Source organism: Cladophialophora immunda (assembly GCF_000835495.1).
Source record: "Cladophialophora immunda strain CBS 83496 unplaced genomic scaffold supercont1.7, whole genome shotgun sequence".
NCBI lineage: Eukaryota > Fungi > Ascomycota > Eurotiomycetes > Chaetothyriales > Herpotrichiellaceae > Cladophialophora > Cladophialophora immunda.
The window spans coordinates 595,488-621,397 of NW_015622547.1; the positions used below are offsets into that span (position 1 = coordinate 595,488).

The 25,910-nt window shown below is 53.8% G+C and overlaps 7 protein-coding genes across 7 annotated transcripts; 2 read left to right on the forward strand and 5 right to left on the reverse strand.

Annotated features, from left to right (window-relative positions):
- Positions 1-280: 280 nt before the first annotated feature.
- Positions 281-2,067, reverse strand: PV07_11016 (uncharacterized protein). The gene is made up of 2 exons (XM_016398404.1): positions 1,543-2,067; positions 281-1,490 (listed from the first exon to the last, which is right to left on the reverse strand). The coding sequence occupies exons 1-2, from the start codon at positions 1,782-1,784 to the stop codon at positions 701-703; spliced, it is 1,032 nt and encodes a 343-aa protein (XP_016242966.1). The 5' UTR covers positions 1,785-2,067; the 3' UTR covers positions 281-700.
- Positions 2,068-3,259: 1,192 nt separating this feature from the next.
- PV07_11017 (uncharacterized protein) lies at positions 3,260-5,957 on the forward strand. The gene has a single exon (XM_016398405.1). The coding sequence runs from the start codon at positions 3,721-3,723 to the stop codon at positions 5,470-5,472; it is 1,752 nt and encodes a 583-aa protein (XP_016242967.1). The 5' UTR covers positions 3,260-3,720; the 3' UTR covers positions 5,473-5,957.
- Positions 5,958-6,085: 128 nt separating this feature from the next.
- PV07_11018 (uncharacterized protein) lies at positions 6,086-6,904 on the reverse strand (the record flags this gene model as incomplete). Its single annotated transcript, XM_016398406.1, has 2 exons — positions 6,495-6,904; positions 6,086-6,445 (listed from the first exon to the last, which is right to left on the reverse strand). Exons 1-2 carry the CDS (start codon positions 6,864-6,866, stop codon positions 6,086-6,088), a joined length of 732 nt encoding a protein of 243 aa, XP_016242968.1. The 5' UTR covers positions 6,867-6,904.
- Positions 6,905-7,280: 376 nt separating this feature from the next.
- Positions 7,281-9,830, reverse strand: PV07_11019 (uncharacterized protein; the record flags this gene model as incomplete). The annotated part of the gene is made up of 7 exons (XM_016398407.1): positions 7,281-7,978; positions 8,039-8,337; positions 8,388-8,408; positions 8,464-8,615; positions 8,676-9,381; positions 9,440-9,546; positions 9,609-9,830. The coding sequence occupies 7 exons, from the start codon at positions 9,828-9,830 to the stop codon at positions 7,284-7,286; spliced, it is 2,202 nt and encodes a 733-aa protein (XP_016242969.1). The 3' UTR covers positions 7,281-7,283.
- Positions 9,831-13,655: 3,825 nt separating this feature from the next.
- PV07_11020 (uncharacterized protein) lies at positions 13,656-16,362 on the reverse strand. Its single transcript, XM_016398408.1, has 2 exons — positions 15,816-16,362; positions 13,656-15,763 (listed from the first exon to the last, which is right to left on the reverse strand). The coding sequence occupies exons 1-2, from the start codon at positions 15,933-15,935 to the stop codon at positions 14,240-14,242; spliced, it is 1,644 nt and encodes a 547-aa protein (XP_016242970.1). The 5' UTR covers positions 15,936-16,362; the 3' UTR covers positions 13,656-14,239.
- A 601-nt stretch (positions 16,363-16,963) lies between these two features.
- PV07_11021 (uncharacterized protein) lies at positions 16,964-22,060 on the reverse strand. The gene has a single exon (XM_016398409.1). The coding sequence runs from the start codon at positions 21,666-21,668 to the stop codon at positions 16,992-16,994; it is 4,677 nt and encodes a 1,558-aa protein (XP_016242971.1). The 5' UTR covers positions 21,669-22,060; the 3' UTR covers positions 16,964-16,991.
- A 288-nt stretch (positions 22,061-22,348) lies between these two features.
- Positions 22,349-24,395, forward strand: PV07_11022 (uncharacterized protein). Its single transcript, XM_016398410.1, has 3 exons — positions 22,349-22,645; positions 22,714-23,223; positions 23,274-24,395. The coding sequence occupies exons 1-3, from the start codon at positions 22,597-22,599 to the stop codon at positions 24,212-24,214; spliced, it is 1,500 nt and encodes a 499-aa protein (XP_016242972.1). The 5' UTR covers positions 22,349-22,596; the 3' UTR covers positions 24,215-24,395.
- The last annotated feature ends 1,515 nt before the right edge of the window (positions 24,396-25,910 follow it).

Here is a 25,910-nt window from a genome sequence, read left to right on the forward strand (position 1 = left end):
GGGTAGGGTGCGGACGGCGCACCGCCCCGAGCCCGTGCAGAAACATGGAGAGCCAAACACTCCAGCCCAGCACAGACTCGAGATCCTAGGTTGATAGGTACATTGAAGCATGATCGCGCAGACTTGTAACGCGCCTTGGCGTGAAAGAGACTAGGAATTCGTTTTCGATTAGGACCGTTGGGGTGAGACCGCGACGGGGTGAGTATGTTCTTGATACTCATTAGTCCAAACTGCACGACACGGGTCTCGAAATACGAGGTACATAGCCTTGATAACGTGGTCTAATGCAGGGGGGCGCTGACTCTTCGTTAAGATCGATGTTCAATCCCGAACGAGCGTGTGAGGTGTGCTCTTACACAGAGCGTATGACGGCAATTTACCTGTCAACTCACATCATCCTGGACAAGCGTCTATAAGAGTTCGATTCTGAATTGTGCAAGATTGTACATAGATCCTTATGATCCCTTGAGCTCCTCTGTGCAAGCTCCCTCCCTTCTTCTCATTCCAGGGGTTAATCCGTGACGCCTCATCATAAGACTGATTGACCACCAAATAACCGGTCTCTGCGCCCACATCGAATATCAACTGGTTGTAAATTATCAGTTTCCATCAGCGATTCACGCTCCCAGATCATCGAGCTCATAGCTCACATCTCATACCAGAATGCTCCATCAGGAGAGAAGACAAATCAGTTAAGTCCTCACTTCTTCGACGTCTTTGGTGGAGGAGGGAAGTATAGCTGTGGTGTAGCTGATTCTGCCAGACCCATGCCAATCTCAGGGGATTTGCCATTCGCTTTTTCGGAGCCGGTGCCCACTCGCTGAACGAATCCCGGACTCATCGGGCTTCTAGGCAAATCGGGACTCCGAATCGCAAAGGATGGAGAGGTAGTGCCCTGGACGTTGGGAGAGCTGAAGTGGTTCCGCAATGGAAGATCCTTCGTTCCACCCAACGTGTTGAATGCAAGTGTTCGCGGTGTCATGGGGTTCAGTCGACCAGTCGAAAGACCTGGTGTATCGGGCACAGGGTAGCCTTGTACAATTGTCTCGCCCGTCACATCGTCCTGGTAAGTCTCAAATTTTGCCCAGCGTTCGGCCTTGATTCGCTGCTTCTCAGCATATTCCTCGCGTTGTTGTTTGCTGGGGAAACACGAGTACGCGGCGAAGCCGAAATATGTAACGAAAACGCCCAGCATGGCGCAAGTACATGCAAAGCTAGCTTTCGCCTGTGTACAGTACCCGATGTTGTTCTTGTTATGAGCCACGCTACAGGATTTGGTGATGTACCAGGGTGCACCGTGCTGAGGGTGATCGGGGTCGGTGGTGTCACTGCTGGCTTGGTAGTCCACGGAGACGGCGTATAAGATGAGGAGGCCGGTGTGAACCAGGACGGAGAGGATCGGAGGGAATACATGGAGCATGTACATAATTGACTTGACCAGCATGATGAACATGGAGAGGACGGTAATTGCGACATTGTAGTCGGTAATGCTGTCGCAAGAGGTCAGTGTTCGATTTTGGAGTCTGAATGGAAGAGGCTCACAATTGCGACCAGACCTTGGGAGTGGTATAGGGCCGATAGTTGGCCGCGGCATAGAGCCCTGTCAACGGGCTCGAGTTGAAGCCATTGTCCGCGCCATCTTGCCAGAGCCTCGTTCGGTAGGTGTCTGGAGAGGCAATGCCGAATAATGCCAGAAGTGCGATGGTCAATGGGATCTCCAAGGCTACCAGGCCGTAGAAAGGCCATTTGTTCGGCTTCCAACGCCGTGAAAGGAAGAACTTCATGGCGAAGGTATCTGGAGAACGCGTTCTTGTCTCACTTGTCTGAAGGGCCACAGGCGAAGGTGCGTTGGTCCGTCTGTAGATGAGATGTGCCTACTAATACCGTTGCATGTTCAAACTGGATGTCGCCGCTGTGGGATGTCGAGTCTCTCAGTACCCATCAAAAGGACACAGGGATCTCGACTTATTGGCATGGCATGAGGAGAGAAGACGCCGCAGAGAATGCGCAGGTCTCATAAAAGCCGGCCATGGAAAAGGTGGGAGGTGCTTACATGGCAGCACCAGCAGCAGGCGCTTACAGGTCGAGATGGCGAATGAGCATCGCCGAGCCATTTCAAGGAAGCACCAATAGGCGGGGTGTGAAGACCCTCGCAGCGGTGACTGGGGGATAAGCACACCCAGGCGATTGGTTGGCGGCGAGGTGATAGAACTTGATAAGCATCGAATCGCCGGGCTTAGGAGGAGCCCCGCCCGTGCTCGCCCAGTGCCACGGGGCTCGACTTACCGGTGGGCGTTGGGTTTATTAATCCTAAGGGCCTAATCAGCGACCAGTAGCCTGCAGCAAATAATTCCGAATCTCCTCTTTTCTCCAGGCCACCAGGCTCAGAGTGTGACTGCGTTCTTCGGGACATTTGTGACTGGCCACCAAAGCCATGATAGCACTCAGTGATGAATTCGGAAGCGCTGCGGCACAATCCTGTGTTGGAAAGTCTCCTGATTTCAGCAAGCTTGTAAAGTGTCTTCTACTTCACGTCCAACCTAGAGACTACATTGATAAGTCTTTTTCGTTGAATTAATTGAGCGCAGAGAATGAGACACTATCTCGGGCATTCCCAGCAGCCACATGCTCCAATGAAGGCTTTCCTGCGCCCACCCAAGAACCTAGGGTTATACGCCTATATACCGTCAATATTTTATCTTGTGCACAAGGCTGCAGCCTCGTGCATCGGAAAATTAGTTCCCCGGAAAAATCCAGCTTGGCTGGCACGTGACCTAATCTATTTTTAACCTTCCCCCTTTTCGAGATTTTCACTGAGCTTCATCCCACCTCGTCCCCTCCGTCGATCTCTCACTGTTGCCTTCAACCACATTCTTTGTTCGCGCATGCAGACGTTGACTGTATGAGACAAGTATCAGAATGTTTCCATCTGCAGCCAGTGACGACATAATGCGAGTCATCACGTCAAAAGCTGTCAAGCGAGCTCTTTCCACTGGACTGCCCTCCAACCCCCTTTGGACAGCTTCGACGCTTTCTCGCGATCGGCAGGTCGGAAAGGTGGGTTGATGATTGTGCTCCAGACTGGTGGGTACTGCTACTCCAGTATCCAGACTGCTACTGGTGTTTCCTGGAGCCACCAGCCCGGAATGTCACTCCAGGGCCCATTTGGAGCGCAGCCTGGTGTTTGACCTTGTTTCGTATCCTTTCCTTTTTGGGCCTCCCGAAACACCTCCTTCCCTTGTGCCACCCTCAACGCGCCCACCAGCCTTCCCTGTGTGAGGCGCCTTTCCTCTATCCACTGCTCTGAATCAAAAACTCTCTCGCACATGTCTTTGCCCACGTTTCAATCCGGCACGCGTGTGCAGGCCGTTGAGAACCTTCTTTTTCTGCACTGCCGTTATCATTCTTGCCAAAGTTTCTTGCGAGCCACCTCACCGTCTCTACAGTGGCATGAGCCTTCCTCGAGACTGCACATCCAATTTCCCCTCCGTTGATGGCCTCACGCTAACCTTCTTCGCCCGATGATCTCTCAATTTACCAGGTACTGGCCCCATGCTATACTGGGATAGTGCCCGCACGCAAAAGGAGCTTGCGACGACACCCTTTGTACCGCCAGCACCTCACCGATCTTGCCTTCGCTTCTCGCCGTCTTCTTCTGCGACCTGATTGCAGCCGACGAGTTCAGTCCATCCTGCCTGCTGCCATAGAATCCAAGGCAGGATGTTCCGACACGGCCAAATGCTTCACAAACGAGAGTCTCAGAACTCGGCCTTCACCTCCTCCCTACCTTCTATCATACCAAACCCGACATCGGGTCTTCCGCCGTCAATAGCTCCGAGTTCTGTCAACACAGACCCATCAGTCACCGCCTCTATCGTAACGGCGCAGGCAGTGTCGGGATTCACCACCGTCACCGAAACCCAGACCCTAGAACAGAGCCTTACTGGTCAAGGCATTGAAACCACTTTTACAACTGAAAGAACCAGAACCATCACCGACCCAGCCGAATATGCCTCCCTCACTTCAGCAGCCGCGGCTGCGTCCTCCACCTCGACAACTCTGCGGTCCTCGACGACATCGGCTGCCGCAACAAGCAGTGCCGCAGCCCAGCAGTCCAGTTCCAACCTTGGTACTTTGATCCCAGCGATCGTTGTCCCTATAGCTGTGGTATTACTGGCCTCCTTGGGTCTATTTTGGTTCTTCATGAGACGGAGGCATCGGAGGGACCTGCAAGTTGAACCAGAGTTTGTGATGACAGGCAAGGGTGAAAAGTTGAGCAGCCGCTCAAGCAGCAGCAGGTCTACCACATCTAGCCCCAGGGGCCTTGAGAAAAAGTCTCCGGCGGTCACTCAAACCGAGCTTCCGTCTTCCACCTCGCCACCAACTCCCATGTCTGAGTGGCCCTCGGTGCAAATCGGTGCTGCTCGTCCGCTCACCCCTCAAGAATCGAAATCTTCTGGACAGGATCGATCTTTTGATCAACCAAGATCTCTGACCGCAAATTCCCCGTACAGAAACATGCGCGGCCCAGGCGCATCAGCGAGACCATCGACATCCGGACGAGGAGCGCAGCCACCCTCAACCTGGGAGCAAGGATCAAACAGGAACAGAAGTAACAGCACGCCGGGCCAGCGAGGCCAACCTCCAACATCACGCTCAGGCCCTAGTCCGATCCCGAGGACAGCCCCAAGCCCCGTCCTACGAAGCGGGCCAAGTCCTGTACCCCAGCGATTAAACCCTAATGCCTCTCCACGACCGGGAGCCTCGTCGGCGTTCCGCTTGCGTGATCCTTCTCCCACCATGAACCTAAGCAACCGAGCACAGGCACCATCGCGGCTTGAGGCTCTTTCACCTGGTGCTTACAACGGCGCCTCGTCTATATCGCAATACTCCCCGATTGTGAAAGATACACCCGTCATTGCGAAGCCGCCCTCCAGCAAACGACCACCGCCACCCATCAAGACGGCCAATCTTGGAGCAAAAGGGGTCAAGTCACCCACTTCGGGCAGCCCTCCTGGTCATGGCTTGACAGAAGAGAATCTCCGCATTGCGCGATTGGCCAACTCCTCTCGCCTTGGTTACACTCCTGGCGAGCCCACCCCATCACCTAAATTACCTCCACCTGCCACTCGTTCGCAACTGATACCTCGAGAGAGTCCGAAGGAGAATCAAGATCGCTTCTTTGGTGGGAGTGCAAATCATCAAGCGATACATCTTCCCCAAAGAGCGTCGATCCACTACAACCCGGCTCGAGCTAGCATTGTGTCGGATGCCGACGATTATGAAGATATCGAGGCTAAATCGGATGTCAGCAGTCTCAATGAGTTTGAGCGTTTTGACTTCGGCACCGATGTCAACGGTGACAGAGGCAGTGCCGGCGGAGGCTCTTTGACGTTCTTTGCGGCACAAAATAGTCCCGCCAGCGACAGAGGAAGCGCCTTTGGAACCGCAGGGACTCACGAGCGCTGGTGATCAAGATTGGCCTTCAACATATTGAGAGTTTGTTGATTGATGCTCGATTTCGCAAGCTCAGATTTATTTTGTTCCTTTTTGTGTTAGTCATCTCATGACATTGACGATCGTTTGTGTACTACACGTTGTTCTTTTTTTGCCCCTACACTTTGCTCATGCTCGCTGTCAGAAAAAGCAAGAAGAATTTTATGCTTTGCAAGAGCATGCGAATGATACCCATAACAAACCAGCTTCGATGGCGAACTGGGGTTGGCTTGTGAAAATAGCTACTGCATATCTGGAGACGGAATCGAGGAAGATTTCCGAACAATAATTATTCAAAGACATCAAGAGTCCTGAAAGAGACCAAAGACGAGATGGATGACGGGGACTATTGCTCGTGGAAGAAAGGAAGATTACTGAGACGGCCTAATTCAGTCTGCTCCGCTTCTAGACGAGGCGACGAGACGAAGAACCATATTTATAAAACTTGTTCACCACACAAAGAAATTCCCCCAGATGCTCTAACATGGCGTGATCAGAGTGAACTGCTTTCCATTCCGAAATCCAATGGGTGTACCGAGTACAACTATGTCCTCCGTGCCTATGGCAAGACCCTTCTCGTGGCCAATTATTAGTCCGCCGCGCCCGGCTCATTCAGTCCCAATGAATCGCCACTCGTCCAGTTGACGTCGAGGAACAGGTACGAGATCCTCCACTTGCCCCGTCCCTGTCCCTGTTCTTGACCTTGCCCCTGATCTTCCCTTCGAAAACTCCAGTAATAGTACCCGCCTTCCTGGAAGACCTTGCCGATGTCGTCGCCGTCGGTGCCGCAGATGGCGTGCAGCGCGGAGCGGGCGTGCGCTGTGTTCTCGGACGTGAAGGAGATGGTGACGTTGGAGGACGAGTGCTGGATGCGAGTGGGCGTTAGATGCTTTGCGGCGATGCGCGAGAGAAGAACCTTTTGTGTTATAGAGTACGCGGGAAGGTTCTTCTGGCTTGGGGTGCATGAGAAGGAGGGCAGGGGATGTGTCGAGACTCACCAGCATCCGATAGAACCTCGTCTCGGCGTTCATCGCCCACTGTGCCAGCCCGTCCCGGCCTCTGTGGCTGCCAAAGGGATATGTGACGGCGCAGTCTTCGGTGAACAGGGCGGCCCATTTGTGCGCGGCGGCGTGGTCGACCATGCACGCGTCGAGGACATAGGCGTACTCGTTGAGAAGGTTTGTTATCTGTTGATGTTCGTACAGGTATCTCACCCTGTCCTCGATGGTCTCTGGGTTCGCTAGCGACGAAAGGGGTTTTGGGTCGCCGGACTTGATTCCGTTTTGTGACCCGTTAGTATGTGCTATGGGCTCTGAGTAGGAGTAGCATAACGGGTGCTGCACTGCCAGTAATGCTAGCCTGGGAGGCATTCTTTAGTCGTTGCCGATATGTTTTCTGTATCTTCTGGTCAAGGTGGACGATCGTAAGCCCGCATGTCCTCCAAGTATTCTGATGTCTGATGTCTTTTGGCTCCAATGGACATTGCCTGGACCGGCTGCCATGGTGGCTGCCCCAATGGGGCGCTGAAGGATCGTTGAGGGATGTTGGAGCGGGGGACTTCTACCGACGTGCAGGCACATTTTGGAGCTTCCCCGTATTGCGGAGTGAGTCGCTCCACGCATTCCAATTGGCGGAAGCAATAGACTTTCATTTCCAGTCAACTCGCGATTGTACAAACAGCTCCCCCACCGGCAGAGTGATCCTGGGGTCTTTTCCGTCTCCATTTCCAGACAATACGATATCTGGATTGTGAGCCTGGTTGTTCTGGCCCTCGGCCGTCGGTCCTGCTATCCTGCGTCAGGAGAGCCATAGAAATAGAACCCTTCGCCTTCGGGAATCCAATGAGGGTTAGCACGATTGTCTTCTCGACCCTCAAGGCCCGGGAGCTCGACTGGTGGCGAGGATCCTGGAAAGGCCGTCTCAAAATTGAACCGAGGGATATCAAATGCTGGAACGTCAAATCCCGGAACGAAATTCAAGATTCGATCCGGTGACTCCAGGTTGGGGACAGCGAACCCAGCATGGATGTCTGTCGAGGTACTCGGAGTGTCACTTGAGACATACCCGGTGGCTACCTTTTTTAACAACCGCCGGATCTTTTCAGAAGCCACACGAGCAAACGGTAAGGCTTCCTGATGCCTAGTGAAGAACACCGCGGCAGATTCGATAGTGTCGATGATTTTGCCGCGGTCAGGGATCGTGGCCGCCAGAAGATCATGGGTGGATTCGCTTCTCACATAAAGTAGAAGCGCAAGTGTCGCATTCCAAAGATAACCCATAGTATGAAACAGGGCTGCTTGGAGGGTACCAGAACTCCCAACGTTGATGGAAGTGGTGGTAACATGGATAAGTGACATCGCCATCTCGATGCACCTTGCAGCCGCCACGACTGACTCTTCCTTCACTTCCATCTGCTTTTCTCTTTTCTGCACGACCAAGTTGAGGAAGGCTCGGTACAGGAGGATCCTCAGATTTAGGTAACCTGACACGACGATTAGTTTCGACAGTACCAGGCCTGAGCCAAGCGTAATAAAGTACGTACGCAGTCGAATAACAAGTCCATGAGGCTCCTTTGACCATGTAGAGTCATGATACCAACCGTCATACCATGCGCAAATGGCTCCATCTGCTGCACGAAGGGCCGCTGCACGTTCGCTGACTCCAGAATGTTTGAAGGCCAGTGAGTAAACTTGTTCATACGCATCCCAAGCCAAGTAGGAAAATTGCCGCATACGCTCAAGATATTGGAGGTCAATAGGCGAGGTATCCAGAGGAAATGGTCTTACGTCAACCTCTCGTGGTTGGATGCCACAAGGGCGACCAGATAGCGTCGCGAGTTCCCTGATGAGAGATCAGAAAGGCCAAAGCTGCTAAAGAGATAGCGAACGGACGTTTCATATATGAATAGGCACCTGTTTCTGCCTCAGTATGAATCTCAAGCGGGCTGGAATACGGCGTTAGACTCACCACCAAGTTGCACACCAGCCATTAGTATCAAGAACATGAGCGTCAACCGACTTGAGCTCTCTGTGCAGGCCAATGGCGTAGCCGATCCTTGCTGAAGTCCCAAGCATTGCGTATGCCTCGTGCAACCTCTGTTGGTTGAAGAGCCAAACAAACTGACCGTATTATTAGCAACCGGTGGATCAGAGGCCTTGCAGCATCTAGACATCACTCACGGCGAGGAACATGGAGTTCACCGCAGACATGTCGCCACCAGAAAAGGGTACATCGACAAAGGTGGATTTGGCCAGGTTGAAGCAGGTCTCACCATGTTGTGAAGCAAGAGCATCATTTCTGACTCGATCATCTGGGTCGACAGTGCTGCATTGATGACCGTGGGCAAGGACCATGTACAAGACAGCTGCCCAGAGTTCATACCCTTTTCCTTCCGTGGGAAGGCCTTCCCAGAAGTTTCGGTAACGTTCCATGAAACTGATGCGATTCAAAATAGGGTATAGCCGATGGGCAGTCTGGAAGTATCGGTTGACATAGTCGTCCGCAACCGGTCTTGGAGGGAGCGATGATCCTGCAACTTTGGCAAACCTAAGGTTGGCGGCATTCTCAAGCCACAGGCTAGCTCTGTTGAGGGGCCATTCCATCCGAGAGGTAGACGACTGATCTCCTAATTCTTCTGTTGCTTCCACAGCACTGATGATAGCATTCGATGACGATCCTCCGTAGAACTCGGGGTTTCTTGAGATGGTCAGATAGTTTACGCCTCGCAACAACTGAGCCATGTCGTCCTCACTCCGACTTGCTTCGGTGGCAGTCGCGTATACTTGGTCGGAATGGCGAGGAGGACTCAAGCCTGCTTCATTTTGACTCTGTCCTGCGGTGTATCCCTCATAAATACGCAAGCGGTCCTCAAGCTGGGCAATTCTCCTAACGCGCAGGCCACTGTGAGTTGCCATAGACACACCAAGAGCCATCAAGAACTCACTTCATCGCTTTTGCCAGCGTGAGTTTCTCCGGGGCACGAACGTCGCCTCCATAGTGACAAGGAAGGGAGTTCTCTTGACAGGTTTTGCAGGGGCTACCTCCGTTGCACTTTTGAACCCAAGTCAGAAATTCCCCCCTTTGCGAGGACGACTATTGAACAAGAGACGTACTTTGCGACGGAGCGCTCTGCAATTGGAACATGCCTGTTCGGTTTTGGTTCTTTTGACGTTAGGTTGCGAGGGTGCGAGTGGTGTAGGAAGGCCTAGGTTTGACTCGTGCTCTCTCTTGCGATCAGGAGCGATCTCTCTGAACTGCATCATGGCATCTTCGCGGACAGGTTGATTGGACTCTAGCTGGGTGACAGGGTTGGTGGGATGATGAGTCGACGACATGTTGGTGGAAGTTGATGTGGAGTGAGAAGGACGAGCATCGAGACGGCCTGCGCCTAGTGTCATGCACCCCGCAAAATGCCCAAATGTCACTTCTTGCTTCTTCCCCCCTTTTCACCTCGCCATCTGCTTTCCACTCTTATGCAACACTCTCTCCTGCGACTACGGGAAAACACACGGAAAGGGATCGCCTCAAACGTCCACCTCGGACCGTGTCTGCAGCTCGTTCTGGATCTGGTGAGATGCATCGATCACGGATTTTACGGCCGTTTTGACCAAAGCAGATGGACGGCAAGTTCCTCCCTGCTCATCGAGATATTTGACATGGTTGTCAGGCTCCTCTTATGGCAGACACAGCCATGAAAATGATCCTACATCCATGACTATGCAGCTAATCCACTCAAGTTGATGCCACTTCGATTCTGCAAAATGCTACCTGCTGTTGTCCGGCTCATCCTGTTATCCTACGCACCATCTACAGATGAAATGACACCAGCATGTTTGCTCTCCAAATGGCGCACTTGCTCCGCCTTTTCCGCCAGAGTATCTGTCACGACGTGGTCTTTGACGAAGAGCGTGTCGATCTCCTCCAAGGTCAAACCACGAGTTTCAGGATAAAGGAACCAGACTAGGATTCTGTCAGTACAGCCGGCCAGGAGAAGAAAGCGCGCACAGATCTTACCAATGGGCAGTTGCAGGAAGGTAAAGATTATGAAGACGATGTACAATCGCCAGTGGATGTTGGCGATACCGATGGGGCCCACCTTGACTGCAAAACATCAGATATTGACTGACAGTTTAACGCGGCATGGCCGGGACTCACCAATGATAAAAGTAAAGGTCCCTGGGTTGACCAAATGTCAGCATTGACTCGGAATCTATAAGTATCTTGGAGGCCTGGGCTAGCTCACGTACAGTTTGCAAAGGCATTCAACGCATTTCCGATATGCCTGTACCTCACAGGCACAAGTTCGGGGCCGAGACACCAGGGACTGTAACACGTCAGCTATCATCCAAAGCTTCGACGATCGCTCACTTACGCCGGCAACCAGCTCCAGCCGAAAGCCACACAGATTAAGCAAGTTGCTCCGAAGGCCACCCAGAGCTGCCCTGTCCCTCCATTCTTGACCATGGGCGTGTAGATACAATACCCAATCAGCATCGGGATTGTCCCAGAGACCAACAGCTTCTTCCGACCCACTCGCTCGATGAGCGCAATCCCAAACAATGAGCCCACCCAGAAACTAATGGATGCAACGCCGCCCAAGACCAGAGAAAGCTGGGCAGAGATTCCCAACTGCAAGAAGACAGTGCTGGAATAATAGATGACGATGTTGACCTGGATCCTATGGTTAGCGATTTGATCATCGACTGAAGGCCAGGGTGCGCCGTACGCCGGGCAGCTGTTGGATCATCTGAATGATGAACACCAGGGCCATTCGGAAAGGGATCTTCTGACCAGATCGATCATAGAAGATGGTTTTCAGACTGTATTCGCCAAAGTGGTCCTCCAAAGCAATCGCGGCAAGAATTTCGCTGCGTTCGGCCTGGACCACTTCGTGTTCGACCGGCAGACCCTTCAGGGCTGACATGACCACGTCCGCCTCTTCGTTTCGGCCCTTCGAATACAGCCATCGCGGGCTTTCCGGAAGCCAGAAAAGGCTGACAATGGTGACGATAGCAAACACTGCCTGAAAGGCTGCGACAAGATCAGGATCATTTGATGCAACGATAAAGAGACTTGTAACGTACCAACTGGGAAGCGCCACACAACCTGCCCAGTGAGGTGGAAAAAGCCATAATTCATCCAGTACGCAATTACAATACCGAAGGCTGCAATTGACAATTGAGTCGCGACCAACTGCCCTCGGTGTTTGGCTTTGGATGTCTCGGAGACCCAGGTTGGGACTGTCCCAGTGTTCATCCCGTTGCCGATGCCTGAGATGATTCTCCCGACAATCAGTTGAGCCACACTGTATGATGAGGCCTGCAGTACAGCGCCTTGAACAAGAGTCAGTTCCGATATATCCATTGCGGACCATTCTACTTGCCAACCACCATTATGGACATTCCGAATCCAATTGTACGCTTCCGACCAAGAGACGAACCCCAAACTACAGCGACAAGACATCCGACCATGCAGCCGATATCGTATATGGAAACAACGGTTGAAAGGGTATCGGCATCGGTGGCCTTTGGGATCCGGTCAGCACCACTTCCGGGAAGATGAATGAAATACCCACCGCGATGTCGACGGCTTCGAGGAAGAACGGAGTAGAAATGATACTCCCCATGATCCCTTGGTCGTAGCCTGGAGAACCCTGGGTCAATATTGTACTTGTTGGCTCTCAGCAATCGGCCCTACCAAACAAAAGAAAGGCGCTGGCAGAGCACAGGCTGATTGCCCATGACAGAGCAGAGCCTTCAAGACCGAAGAAAGGTTTGCCGCGTTGAGACATGGTGTCGTTGCTTGAGATTTTGCGAACTTGGCATCCTGGCAGCTCAGGAACGACGGACAAGACTGAAAATATATGCCCTCAGGTTGCATACCCAGATGCATCGTGGGATTGCCTCTCAGCGCCTGTGGAGTTACAAAGCCCGCCGAGGCACCTCATGCAGGAAGCGGAAACGCCCATCCACGCATCCCAATTGGACGCTCAGCATCCCTCCACGTATTCCCATTGGATGAGAGCCTCAACCCCACAAAGTTCTACTACCTCGTGGACTCAATTTCGCATGGATGCGGAGTCGGTAGTTGTATGGACGAAACTCTTGCAGCTTCCCCGGATGTGTTCAATACCCTATTTAAATCCAGACCCCGGATGGATGATGGTCACCTCGAAGCATACCCAGAACGAGCACGAAGAAGGCAGAGCCGCCCAATCGGACAGCAGGGAGATTCGTAGCATCTTTTCTTCTGACCTTCCGAAGACCACAGGGCACTCTTGTTTGCAGGTCTGGATCCCATCCGAACGTTGGTAGCTCTGCTTCGACCACGGGCAGTCGAGTCATAAAGGACGTGGTTGGTTCCACGACGCCTGTCACTACTGTCAATACCATATCCATTGAGACTCGACGAATACGCAACGTCAATCACCATTAGCATCCTCACAATGGCCGATACAGAGAAGGTCCTCGCTGAACTGGCGTCCTTGCGGGCCACCGTGTCCTCCCTCCAGAAGTCGCTATCAGAGACACAAGACATCCAGGCCGTCCAATGGCTGCTCAACCACTACACGGCACTCCACGACGACGCGTGCTTTGACCTCGACAAGCGCCAAGAATGGGAGGACCTGTTCTGCGAGGACGGGGTGGCTGTCTACCCCTACGGCCAACACGTCGGACGCGCGGGGAAGGGAGCATGGGCGTTTGGCGGCGTGAGCTACTTCGAGCGCTGCCAGCTCCTCTCGTCCAACTTCGACATTGAATTCTCGCCGAGCCGCAAGCGCGCGTACGTGCGGACCAACTGTATCGCGCAGTGGATGAAGAAGAGGGACGTGTACGACGACCACTTCGACGAGGGCGGGTTCTACCACTGGATCCTGAGGAAGGAGGCGGACGGCAAGTGGAGGATCGAGAGGGTGCATTTGACCATCACGTGGACGACGGGCGAGGATCCCACGGGCGTGGGCCCAAAGACCAAGACGCCGGCAAAGCTCTAAGAGATATGTAGGCGCATGGCAGAAGAGACCAAATGTCTTGGGGACAACATGTCCCAGGGTTATTTTCCTGCCGCGGCGACCGTCATCTAGACCCACGATGACGAGGCCCAAGGCTTACGATAAAACGACATGCGAGGTCGATAGCTTGGGTATCAGAAAATTGATGCAAGGCAAAGTGTAAATTGTCACCGGGGCATCATCATTGGGATCTTCCACGTTGCCATGTTGCGATTGTTGCCTGTATCTATTCATCCATCCATGCATCCGTCCGTCCGTCCCATCTATCTCCCTCCCACCTCCCTTCGTTGGTTTCACACGAAGGAGAAAAAAAAACAACCCAAAACCATTGTGATCCTCGAATGCATTTGCAATGGCATTGGGCTTTGAATTTTGAATGTTCATTTCAGGGTTTTTTCGTTTCGTCCATCATTCCGTCGTTACGATAAAAGCGCGTTTCTCTCCCCCCCTCCCCTCCCCCTTTTTCTGTCTCTGCCTTGCACCGCCCACCACTACCAAAGAAGCCTCATCCAAATGAAGGAAAAAACCATCCAAATGTCTATCACATCTTGAAAGCAAGGTAGGGAGGATGTGTGTAAAAAGCGGCTCTCTAGAAGTGTAATGTCGGTCGGTCCAAGAGCGAAAACCACACACACCTCCTCCTCCACCTCCCTCGAACTCACAACAAGATTGCCACCGGTTGTTCCATAGCTAACCAACCCCGCTGGGACAGGAAAAGGGCGACCTCTTCTTTCAGTCGTGTTCGCTCCCTGGGCCGCCGCCGGCTGCAGCAACGCCCGCGCCGTGTCTGAACAGATGGCGGTGCATGTCCATGCGCCGATGCTGGGTCAAGTGGCGCTTCGCGTGCTCGGGGAAGAAGGGCACCATTTCAGCAGACGAGGACGGTGATAGGACGCCCGCAGGCTCGGGCCCGGCCTCGCGCCGGCTCTTCCTCTCCCGCTCGTGGTGGAAGTCCTGGTACCCCAGGGCACTGACGGTGGTGTATGTGACGGCGGCGTCGTTGGAGTCGGCGGTACCCGGGGAGGCAGTGGCGGTGGTGGTGGGTGCAGCTTCGTGCGACGACGACGACGAGGACTCTTGCACCTCGTTGACCGTGCCGTCCGAGGCGACCGCCACGGCCAACGGCGGGCCCACCGTCGTAGAGGGGTCTCGGGCGTCGAAGGACACCGTGGACGACGCCGAGGAGGCGGACGCTGTAGTTGGCTGGGCGGCGAAATCTGCGGCCGTGGCGCCCACCGTCCCGAATGTCTTGCTGTGTCGGCCGTTGCCGCCGCGGCTGAAGCCCGTCGTAGGAACCGACACGCTCGACGGCGGTCCGGAGGCGATGGGCGGGATCCCCGACGGTGCACCAGGGATACTGACAGAGGCGGTGGGCGCTTGTGTGGAGGCGGTGGGAAACGGCGCCGTGGTGCTGGAGTTGTCGCCTCCGGTGCTCTGGAAGACCTGGAGCGAGTTGACGGACCAGTACGCATCCTGGAACGCAGAGGGGTTGTTCTGCACAAAGTCCTGGCAAGTCGATGCCTTGGAGCCGCACACGGGGTCGGACGTCCACACGTTTCCAGCCCAGTCGCCGCAAAAGGTCGTGTCAAAGACGATCTGGTTGTCGTTGAAGAACTCGTCGATGTTACAACCCCCGGCGAAGGAAGCCAGCGGTTGGCCCCAGTTGCTGGGGTCGGGGGATCCCGAGGATATGTCGGACGGGATGGCGGAGCGGGCGAAGAACCAGATGTTGATGGCTGATGAGGTCCATTCAGTGGCGTAGACACCGCCTTGGCCGTCGTTGAAACCGCTGCCGAAGGTGGCATCGTTGGGAGTCGAGATTTGGCAGCCCGCGTTGGTCGCTTGGCCCGCGGCCTTGATATCACAGTTTGGCGTGGACACTGACCCCGAAAACATGCCGTTGTTGGTGATGCTACACCCAGAGGCGGTATGGAGGGTCATGGCATTGGATGCTTGTGAGTTGACGCCCTCGATGATGTCGATTTCACCTGCACTTGGCCAGTTGGGGCCGACAGTCCAGAAGGCAGGCCAGGTACCGCAGATGCCGCCTGGCATATGGGAGAGGTCCAAAATGATCAGGCCGTGGTTGTAAGACTTTTTGCTTGTCAGGCGAACGCTTTGCCGGCCGGAGCCCGACGCAACGTTGGTATGATCAACACCCATGTAAATGGCGCCATTGTCGGTGTTGATGAGCCCGCCACTTTGGGCAGTGTTCTGGTCCACATATTGCACGTACCCATTCGTGGGATCGGCGTCCTGATACTTGGTCAGCACCGGAAAGGAATCTGGCAGAGAAGACGGGGCCTACAGTGAAGAAATCAAACATGGAAAAGAATTGATCAGTGCTGTAGTCATCCTCCAGCACATATCCAGCTGTGCTCAAAGAGACAAGTCCCGCCAGGGTGACCAGAAAAGAAGATGCCAGCATATTTGCTTAATGTTGGAAGAAAAGATCGACAGAAAGGAGCGACAAACTGCAAAAGACGCCAGTTCAAATGAGAAAGGAATGGACGCCAAAATGCTGGCTTGAGAAGAAAGAAATGGAAGAATGACCTGTCCACGAGGAAGAGTACGGACCAACTGTCCAAGACAAAGTCGTTGAGATATGTATACCAAGAGGGGGCCTTGGGTACGTACTCCGTAGAGAAAGGGGTGAACCATGGTCCAGATCCCGCCCTGGGCGTCTGTGTGCCGGCGGGGCCAGACACCAGTATCCATCGGTCCGCGTCGAGGCAGTCATGCACAGCTGACGTGCAGAAGAGCAATAGGCTTCATGGATTGGCGCATCGATGCCGGAAAGCGCTGTTGAGGAGTAAGGGGGACTCCGTATAGGCTCATGTGAACGTGGACCAGCGGGTCACGAAGCGAGGAAAGCCGAACTATCAACAACATACCAGCCACGCCCCTCATGACTGCAAGGACAGGAACATCGGGAACCCCTCGAAAAGAAGGCGGCGGACTGCTGAATGGCTGCCGAAGACCTGATTAAGGAGAGCAGAGACATCCTCCCTGCGCTGAGCTGGCAGGGCCGGTGAACAGCCTGGGAGAGAATGGGGACCGAGGGATGGGCTTGAAACGATGGCGCCAGATGGTGTCTCTGCGATCACTCCGCATATTTGAAACGCGGCAAGGATGGATAAGCCTGATAACTTTAAAAAAGGCACAGGCGTTGATCTTGGGTCTTGAAGGTGGGTTGTGCACTGACCGAACCGGTCATGGGGCTGGGCATTGGGGGCAACAGGGAGAGAAGAGGCAAAAAGGGGAGGAAGTGGAAGTGGAAGCATTCAAGGGGCGTCTGAGGTTGCGGCCAAGAGCCAATAAGAGCACAGACCGGCTATGGTCACGTGTCAGGCTGGACTCCATCCGGCCAGTTCGAAACATTCCTTGTCTCAGCGCCTTGGGCCGTGTCAAGAGGCTCCACCAGCCACCAAGAAAAAGGAGAAGGAAAAGATATTATTCTCGTGATGATTATTCTTGTATCGAGCTATACGCAGGCCGGGCACACTAATTGAGGGACACCATCTTCCACGCGGGCCTGTCCCAAGCATTTCTGGTGGTACAGATGGCGGCACGAAAACGCCACAATGGGACCGAGCTCCTCGGCCAGGTCAGTGCCTGCACCGCCACCCTCAGCTTCCACTGGCTCCTGAGAGCTCACCCCGACTGTGGCTTTGCCTTTCCCCCGAGTCTCATCGTCCTCGACCACAGACTCGACGTCCGGGATCCGTCGCCGGCGGAGGAGCCTAGCTTCTTCTCTTTTCTGCCACTGCTCCCAGACCTTTTCGCCGACGCCCGGGCCCCAGACACGTCGTCGACACACTTCGCATACCTGCCCTCGAGGTCTCCAGCCCCGCTGCCTGAGAGCAGCCACTTCGTCCAAGCGTACAAACACATCCTTGTCCAGCATCGAGTTCGAGAGGCCCAGAAGTGACTCTTCATATGCGTACGCCGAAAATATGGAGCTGATCACATTGCGAAGTTCGGACAGAGATGGGCTTGCTTCGGCAGCATGAGAAAGGAATGCACGGAGGATGCGTAAAAACATCATGTCGCGTCCCGAGGCTCCATCGCGCACCGATGTAGTGCTTGTCAAGAGGGCAGTGAAGACCTGCTGGATGGTTGTTCGAAGGGCCTGCGTGATTTCGACATCTTTGTCGTCTTGCGGTGTCTCCTCCCTCAACGGAGCATGGATTGACACGTCTCGAGCTATCGACACCACGCAGAGAATAAGCTCAAGCCAGAGATTTTCTTCAAAAGATAATGCACGGGTCGCGCTGGCAGATCTTCTCGGAGATTTCGAAACCGCCAGGGACTTGGGAGCGTTCTTCGTCTGCCCCTGACACAACCAGATGCCCACTCTGGTGTATTTTTCTAATGACTCGAGGACGTTTGTGGTCGGGTGTTGGACGGATGCATCGTCGCCCTGGTCGACAAAGTCTGACTTCAAGCTCTTCAGGGTTGAGCCCAGAAACGCCAAGTGCCGTGTCAACCGATCCATTGCTTCCTTCACTCGGCCCTGGCGAACCTGTAAGATCACTACGGCGTCAATGATGCCGCTATCTTCGATTGTCGGAAGGACTTCGGCAAGCCGAATGTCGCCCTCCTTAATATTTTCCACATAGTCTCTCACGTGTGAAGGGTCGAATTGGCAAAGGAGGCGGACATAAAGCTCCCTAATCTCATGGTCATAAGTTCGACGTGTGCGCAGATGGTCTTCGGGCTCCAGAAGCGTCTTCAGATACTCAAATTGGTCAGAGACGTCATCGGTCATTGTTTGCAGGAAAACGTGGTGCAAATCTGGCGCCACGTCATCAATAGTAGCGGCACATCTTTGGACATCGATACTGATCAGGTCAAGGGCGTGTCTCTGCACGGTTTCTCTGACTTCTTCTCGCTGTCGTTGTGCTAGAGATGATTCTGATCGAAGACATTCAACAATTGAGGCAAATACCCCCGCTCGGTCTTGACTGTCCACGAAAAAGATTGATATCATATTGGCATATTGACGTTCTTGCCTGAAAACAGACTTGAGGACGCGGTAGAATCTAGCTTCCCGGAGCAATGGAACAAAGTCGAGTACATTGGGCGGTTGGTAGACGGAAAGGAGGTATTCGACGCTCAACTCGGCATCTTCCTGCATGTCGTCTTCCGGATACTGACATAGTCGAATAAAAATCTCTTGTAGAACCGTACCCGAGAGAACCATGTATTGGGGGTATTTTGCCAGGTTGCGCGCGATGAACATGTCCAGATAGATAGTGTCATCAGTGTCAAAGCCCGAGGACATCACCTCCAACAATATGCGAACAATGTATTGGCGGGTATAGGTGCGTGTGGCTGCAGCTTGATTGAGCGCGTGGCTATTCAGTGCATCATCGTCACCCAGATTGAGATAGCTGTCCTCGAACCCCTCGTTCAGAGCGGCGATGAAACTTGCAGTATCGAAATGGAGGGTCCGAGATAGATACCCGAAAGATGCTGCGGGTTTCAGGACAGGTTCGATCCTCCTTTTAGCCACACCATTTGCACCTGCGCCTCCTCCTGAAAAGAAGAAGTCATATACTTGGCCTTTGGCAAGCAGGGAGTCTTCTTCGCCCAGCATATTTCCCGTGGGATATACGCGACCCGTCAAGATGAAGGAAACGTAAGGGAAGATCTTCTGGGCGACATTGTATCTATCAACCACGTTGACAACTTGCTGACGTGGAAGGTCCTCACTGTCTGCTAGATCGAGCAGTATCATCAACGGAGTCGTGAAGTCGTGGAGGGCCATTGTCCAGACATAGACGTAGGCATCATATAGAGCATATCGCTTGCATAGGGTTGTCACTTGATCAATGTCCATCGTCGAAGTATCCAGCATACAGATGATCTCCTCCAGCACCGACGGAGTGTGTGTTTGTACAAAGTGGTTGATCAGAGTCTTCAGAGCGGGCGGAGGTATGGAGGTGATCCTTTGATCGAGGATGTACGGTTCAAGGACATCCACAAACAGGGGCCCATGCCCATGCTCATCATACCAAGAGAAGACTTCTTCGAACAGGAAGTCCTGATCCTCCATGACAAGGCATGCCTTGATGCAAGCGTCTGCAAGCTCCGCCATCTGAGGCTTTTCGATCTGATCGCTCCCGGCTTGTTGGTTCTTACCAAAGGCGTACTTTAAGGAGGCGCTCATCATCTCGACAAGCTTTTCCCTAACGACACCTGCACGAACATTGTCTTCCTCAGGGAGACCAATAGTAACCTTTTCGCCTTCACCTTGGTAATACTTGGTCGCAAGCCGGATGGCACCAATGAAATCACCGACGTTTATCATGGCCAAAAGTCGATCAGCCCAATTTGTAAGGACGCCGGTCCAAACATCATTGAAGCCAAGCAGGAACAGCCTGCCTTTGTATGCCCGGAAACTCATGTGAAACGCATCCGCAACCACACCATGCATGGACGTATCTTCTTCGTCGAGCTGCTCGATAATAGCTCGTAGCTGCTGCGAGTAGAGGTCTGCATGGTAGATGTTTTTCTTCAAGAGGTCAAAGGCTTCAGTTACGTGCATCGTGAGGTCCTCAATGATAAGGAGCTGTTGCGTGATGGTCAACACGGCCAGCACCGATTTATTCAACCATTGAACGGCTACAATTGCTTCGTCAGCTTGATATCGGCTTCGAGCCAGAAATTGCAGGTCGGGAGGTTTGTTCTTTTCGGTGTCGTCATCCCCCTGGGTTGCATGAACTTCCAAGACCGTGAGGATGTTAGACCAAGCATAGACAAGTTTGGTCTTTGAAACTTCGGAGTCCTGAGACTTGAGTTTAATGGCTGGAAACCAAGCCAGTGCCGCAGTCATTGCGCTGTGCGCTGCGACCTCTTTGGGACGGGCGGCTTTATGTTGGGTCTGTGCTACCGGTGTCGTCGAGACAATGACGAGCAGATATGGTGTCAGCATTGCCACGAGGCCTAGGCTATCTGTCCTTTGCTCGATATTTCCTAGAGGCAACGGCGAAAACGCTAGGACAGAGCTTTTCCTCAAGGGCTTGGAGGACCGTGAGACAACTTCGGGGTATCGACCGAGAATTCTAGTGGTGCGGACAACACGGCCAACTGCTCCCATCCCCCGTGTTGCTAGGTGCGAGAAGGCCATACCCTTGTCATCGGCCGAGACAAGCGCGGTATGCCTATAACCTAGAAACCCGATGTGAAGAACAGCGCTGTCTGAGACGTGACCGTCGCCCCTTCGAGCTTGAGGTTGAGAGACCTCAATTGGCTGGATGTGTAAAAAAGGTCTGGAGGGTCTGGCAAGTTCCCATGTGAAAATGTGGCCAGTTTCGTGTCCAACGGCAATGGTAGTATGGTCAGCAGATATCGCAAGGGCAGTCACAGCGCCACTTTCAGCGGCTTTCGTGCCGCTACCAATGATTGCTTTGTGATTTTGATGGTGGTCAAAGACCAGAACAATACCCTTCGACGTCCCTAGCACTAACTGGTCTGACACCGCCAGACAGGTTGGGCTCCCGAAATTTCTCTTCCCAATCTCCGAAAAGGCTTGCCCGGTGATCTTTCTGAACTTGCTCCACCTGATCACATCCCATGGATTTATGGTATCGTCTGGCTCGGAAGGCGTGTGCAGACCCTGACTTGCGGTAGAGGAGTGACGCGAATGGGCACCGAGGAATGCAGGTGAGCTCGAGCGTAGAGGCGAGAGTTGGGAGCTCGAAAGCCGAGATTGAAACCGAATATCGAAGGGACGATGTATGGTCGCGGGACTACCTCTGCGAGCGGGACTGCGGATTGAGGCTGCATCGCTTCGAGGGGAGGAAAGTGCAGAGTCTTGGACGGAGGGCGTGTCGTCGGGGGTCGAGGGCGAGTCGTCGATGCTCAGGATATTGGTGGCTTCATTGAACGGAGGAATATTGTCGGTCCCATTTGTTCCCGGCGCGTCTGGAGTCCCTTCGTCGTCGATTTGACCAGGGCCTCCTCCATTTTCCTCCTCTAGGACTGCGTCAAGTGCGTCAACCACGTTATCCACCGGTTCGTGTGGTTCGGGCGCTGCTATATCTGGCACGTCGTGGTCATCCTGCACTCCCGACTCTTGACCAATGTTATCCTGAAGCTCGCCCACATCCTCGTCGCGCAGAAAGCTCTCGCCCTCATCCGGGGTCGAGTTCATCGAGGTAACGTTGACACAATCATTGCTTCGTGGGCATCATCACCGCTGGCTCAAGTCTCCTGCAATCTTCCCAACCGGCGAAGCACAGAATGTCAGTCAGGCAGGAACAGAGTAGTGGTCGCGAATTTCTGGCTCTGGATGCTCGGATCACAGGTTTTATTGGTAAGGAGAGAGGAGAAGTCAAGCAACCATCTATCGCAAGACCTAAAACAGGACGAAGAGGGACGAGAAGTAAGAGGATTGGGAAGCTGCAGCCTAGACGAATGCTATACCCGTGGATGGGCTGGACGGGTTACAGTAACCACAATGTGTTACGACGCTTGGGGACAACGCCCATGTGGATTTGGGGAATAATTCGGTTTCGGGGACAATGCTCTGCCGTAGGTGGTACGGTGGACCACTGCGGAGGAACCGCACCGAAGCACTGGGGGGCGCATGCGCCAGTCGGTCAATCAGTGCCTGTGTCTCACGCTGGACATCTCAATAGCTACGTGTATATACTCTGTCCTGGCTGGTCTGCAACTCCATCAGAGGGCAGGAAACCCTCGTCACCGCATATCCGATTCCCGCCGACAAATAAGCGAAGGAGGGTGGTGGGCGCGATTGACTCGGGGGAAAGGCCCTTCACCACGAGGAATTTTCACCAACCTAGCGTTCGCCGACTCCGCAAACTTCCTCGGCATCTTTCTGCGAATTTCCAGCCTCTCCCTCTCCTTCTCCAGCGGCGGCGAATTCATATGTCAGCCCCAGAAAAACCCACCACTACCGCGACCGCTATCATCCATCATTTCCTCACCCTCGGCCGTAACCACAGCAGCTCTACGTCGCCTCATCTACAGTCGACCATCCTCTCTCCCGTCCCATCCTCAACACCACAACCACCCGCAGTATATGAGCGACCATAGAGAAATGACGAGATAACAGAATAATGACGACAGTTTCGCCGCCCAAACCTTGGGAGCGTGCTGGATCAACCGGTAAATAGTTCTCCAGCTAAACCAAGGCTTCTGCAAAATGGTCTATACTGACGATTGAACCATTCCAGCTCCCTCTGGCACAAGCACACCTGTAACCTCTACCGCCATGACCGCGCCTTCACCCATGAACGCCTCCTCCACCTCCACCTCGACAGACTCCGCGGCCCCAGCTCTCCCCGACCGACCCTCTACCTTAAACAACGTGGTCAACCAAAATGCGTCCAACTTTACCAACCAGAACCGGTTTGGCATGAATAACACTCCATATTCTAGCCCTTACTCGTCATACTCGTCCCCTTACTCGAGGTTCGGTGGCGGCATGTATGGCGGAGGCATGGGCGGAGGCATGTACGGAGGCGGGTATGGGGGATATGGCGGCATGTACGGCAGTGGCATGTATGGGGGATATGGCAACTATCCAGGGATGCCAGGCGACCCGAATAATCAGAGTCTGACCCAGACATGGAATAACAGCACAGCCGCAACTTTTCAGATCATGGAGAGTATTGTGGGCGCCTTTGGTGGGTTTGCGCAAATGCTGGAGAGTTCATACATGACGACGCGTTCTTCATTTTTCGGTAAGTCATCTCCCGGCCACAACGTCCTCAAGGCTGACTGCTTTGAAAAGCAATGGTCTCCATGGCCGAACAACTCGGGAATCTACGGCAGACCCTGGGCTCAGTTCTTGGAATCTTCACACTCATGCGCTGGCTTCGGACCTTGGTCGCAAAACTCACAGGTCGCCCACCGCCGGCCGACGCAACAGCCCTCACGCCCGCGGCCTTTTCATCCTTCCTCAATGGCGGCCACAGCTCTACCCCTGCTACACTGCCTGACGGCTCGCCCGCGCCAGCCCGCCCGTCGAGGAAACCGTTCATAATGTTCGCCATCGCGGTCTTCGGCCTGCCCTATCTCATGAGCAAGTTAATCCGCGCCATGGCCCGCTCTCAAGAAGAAGAAATGCGCCGGCGCCTGGAAGTTGGGGCGATGACACAGATTACGGGCGAGAACGGCGAGCAAATCCCCATCGACCCCAAGAAACTCGACTTCTGCCGAGTGTTGTATGACTACACTCCCACACCACAGTCTGGAGGGATGGATCTCGAGGCCAAGAAAGGCGATTTTGTTGCAGTGCTCTCCAAGACGGACCCCATGGGCAACGCGAGCGAATGGTGGAGGTGTCGCGCGCGAGACGGCAAGATGGGGTACCTCCCATCTCCCTACCTCGAACCGATCCAGAGACCCATACCAAAGGCCACCCCACAAATCACGGAGGGGAAGGCCACTCCACAGATGCCGGAAACGGACGAGATGATGGCTTCATACAAACCAAAACTTCTTCGCGACTCGGGCGAAGTAGAGCCTGGGTCTCAGGCCATAATGGACGTGCTGGACGAGCGGGACAAGGAGTACAAAGCACGGTATAACGCGCTGTACGCTCCGGCGACAAAGAAGAAGCCTACCCCCACCCCAGCCGAGGCGGCCGTTGACGTTAAAGGACCGAAGATGGACAGCAGACCAGGTGACATTTCCGCAGAAAGTTTCCAGAAGAGCGCCTTTTATTCTTGAAGCAAGCCATTGGAGCGGGAGGGGGGGAACAAAAAAACGGCAGGGGGAATGTACGGACGACACCGGTGTTTTGCTCGAGGGTTGTTTTTGTCCTGATGTGCCTCCAAACAACCGATATCCTTGAAGTTGCTCAGCAGGAGTTTATCCATATAATTGGAAAAAAGAGACCGTTTTTTCTTCATTTCGTCACAGTATACCTCTTTCCCTCCCTTGTGCGCGCGCAGCACAGCGCTTTCTTCTTCTTTTCTCACCGGCCCTTGTGCCATCTGGCCCTTTCTCCCCCTTCCTTTCTGCATTTTATACAATGATTGGACGAGAGATGCGTTCCACGAGTTGTGGGCTGGGATGGGGTGAGTGGAAAGGGGGACTATCCGTAGATCTGGGCCTGTGTGCAGAGCGAACGGCATTGAGCTATCTCGGGGGAGTGTCATACACGCTCGTAAACTCATTGATGAGTGCTGGCTCGATAGTAAGGGAAAGGACGCAGGAATCAAAATTATACCTGATAAATGTGAAGATCAACTATGGAGCACGGGGGAAGAGGGCACAATGGGCCCCGTTTGATACACCATATGGCCACCATCTCAGCGCCCAAGACAACCCAACACCGTCAGACCAAGCCTGGCCAAACCGTGGTATTCGTGTTCGTCGCTTGACGCTGTCCAAAGAGTATAGGCATGTAGTCACCAGGTGCTCGAGTCTGCAGTCGCCTTCCAGGTCAGGTTCTGGCAGAGGGTCTTCCAGGTGGTCGGACAGCGTTCGAAACGCGCGTTCAGCAACAACCTGAATCCTGGCAGTACGGGAAGTGGAATTGGAGTTCTGGATGTCGCTTCTGCATCCGTTTCATGTGGTCGATCACCAGGTGAAGAATCAACAAGATTTCGGGTTCCAGCCATGCCTGTTTTCGACTCGGATAGTACAGAAGCGCCTGTTCTGCCATTGCTGAGTCTAACCAGGAGGCGAGATTCCTCTCTCTGTTCTCGTAAGTACTGCATTCGGTACTGACGATTCTGGTTGTTCGGCTGCCACCAACACTGACGCCGTGCATGACAAAATCACGATCCGTTGAGCGGGATTCAGCCTTTCATGGGAAGGGCAATTCGCCCCGTCGCGATGACCACCACGGTCGGCTTCCACCATCCTATAGCGATCTCGAGTTGCCGCTCGATCCCCTGAGCCGCAGCCGAGCCCTGAGCTCCTCTGGATTCCAGCGCTCGCTACGATACCTCTTCTTTCGCGTTGGATACCACGAATCCGATGCCGAGCCCTAATCCCATTTTTCCTCGCCCCTCGAATCCTCCAAGAAATGTGGACAGAAGCAGATTATCGACGAAAAAGCATTTTTCTATTGTGCTCCTTTGAACTCCATGGAATATTAGGCCAGAAAATGGTGTCACCATTGGTGTTTGTACCTTCGTAAGAGGGCTACATATTCTTCTGCTGTCGGCGCATTGTCACTCCTTACCAGCGACCCAGGGATAAAACAGTGCCGCTCCTCATCATAGTAACCGAACCCGCAAGGACAGGTTATTTGGGCGAGAGACATACCCTCTGCCAAGACTGCTCCGAAGTCTGACTGACAAACGGGCTTTGGAGGAGGCGCCTCTGGCCGTAGGCAAGGGCGGTTGCAGGCTGGGTCCATTCGAGTCTGGGGGCTCTGTCTTATAGCGGTTGGCTAGGCTATTCCAGAGAGCTC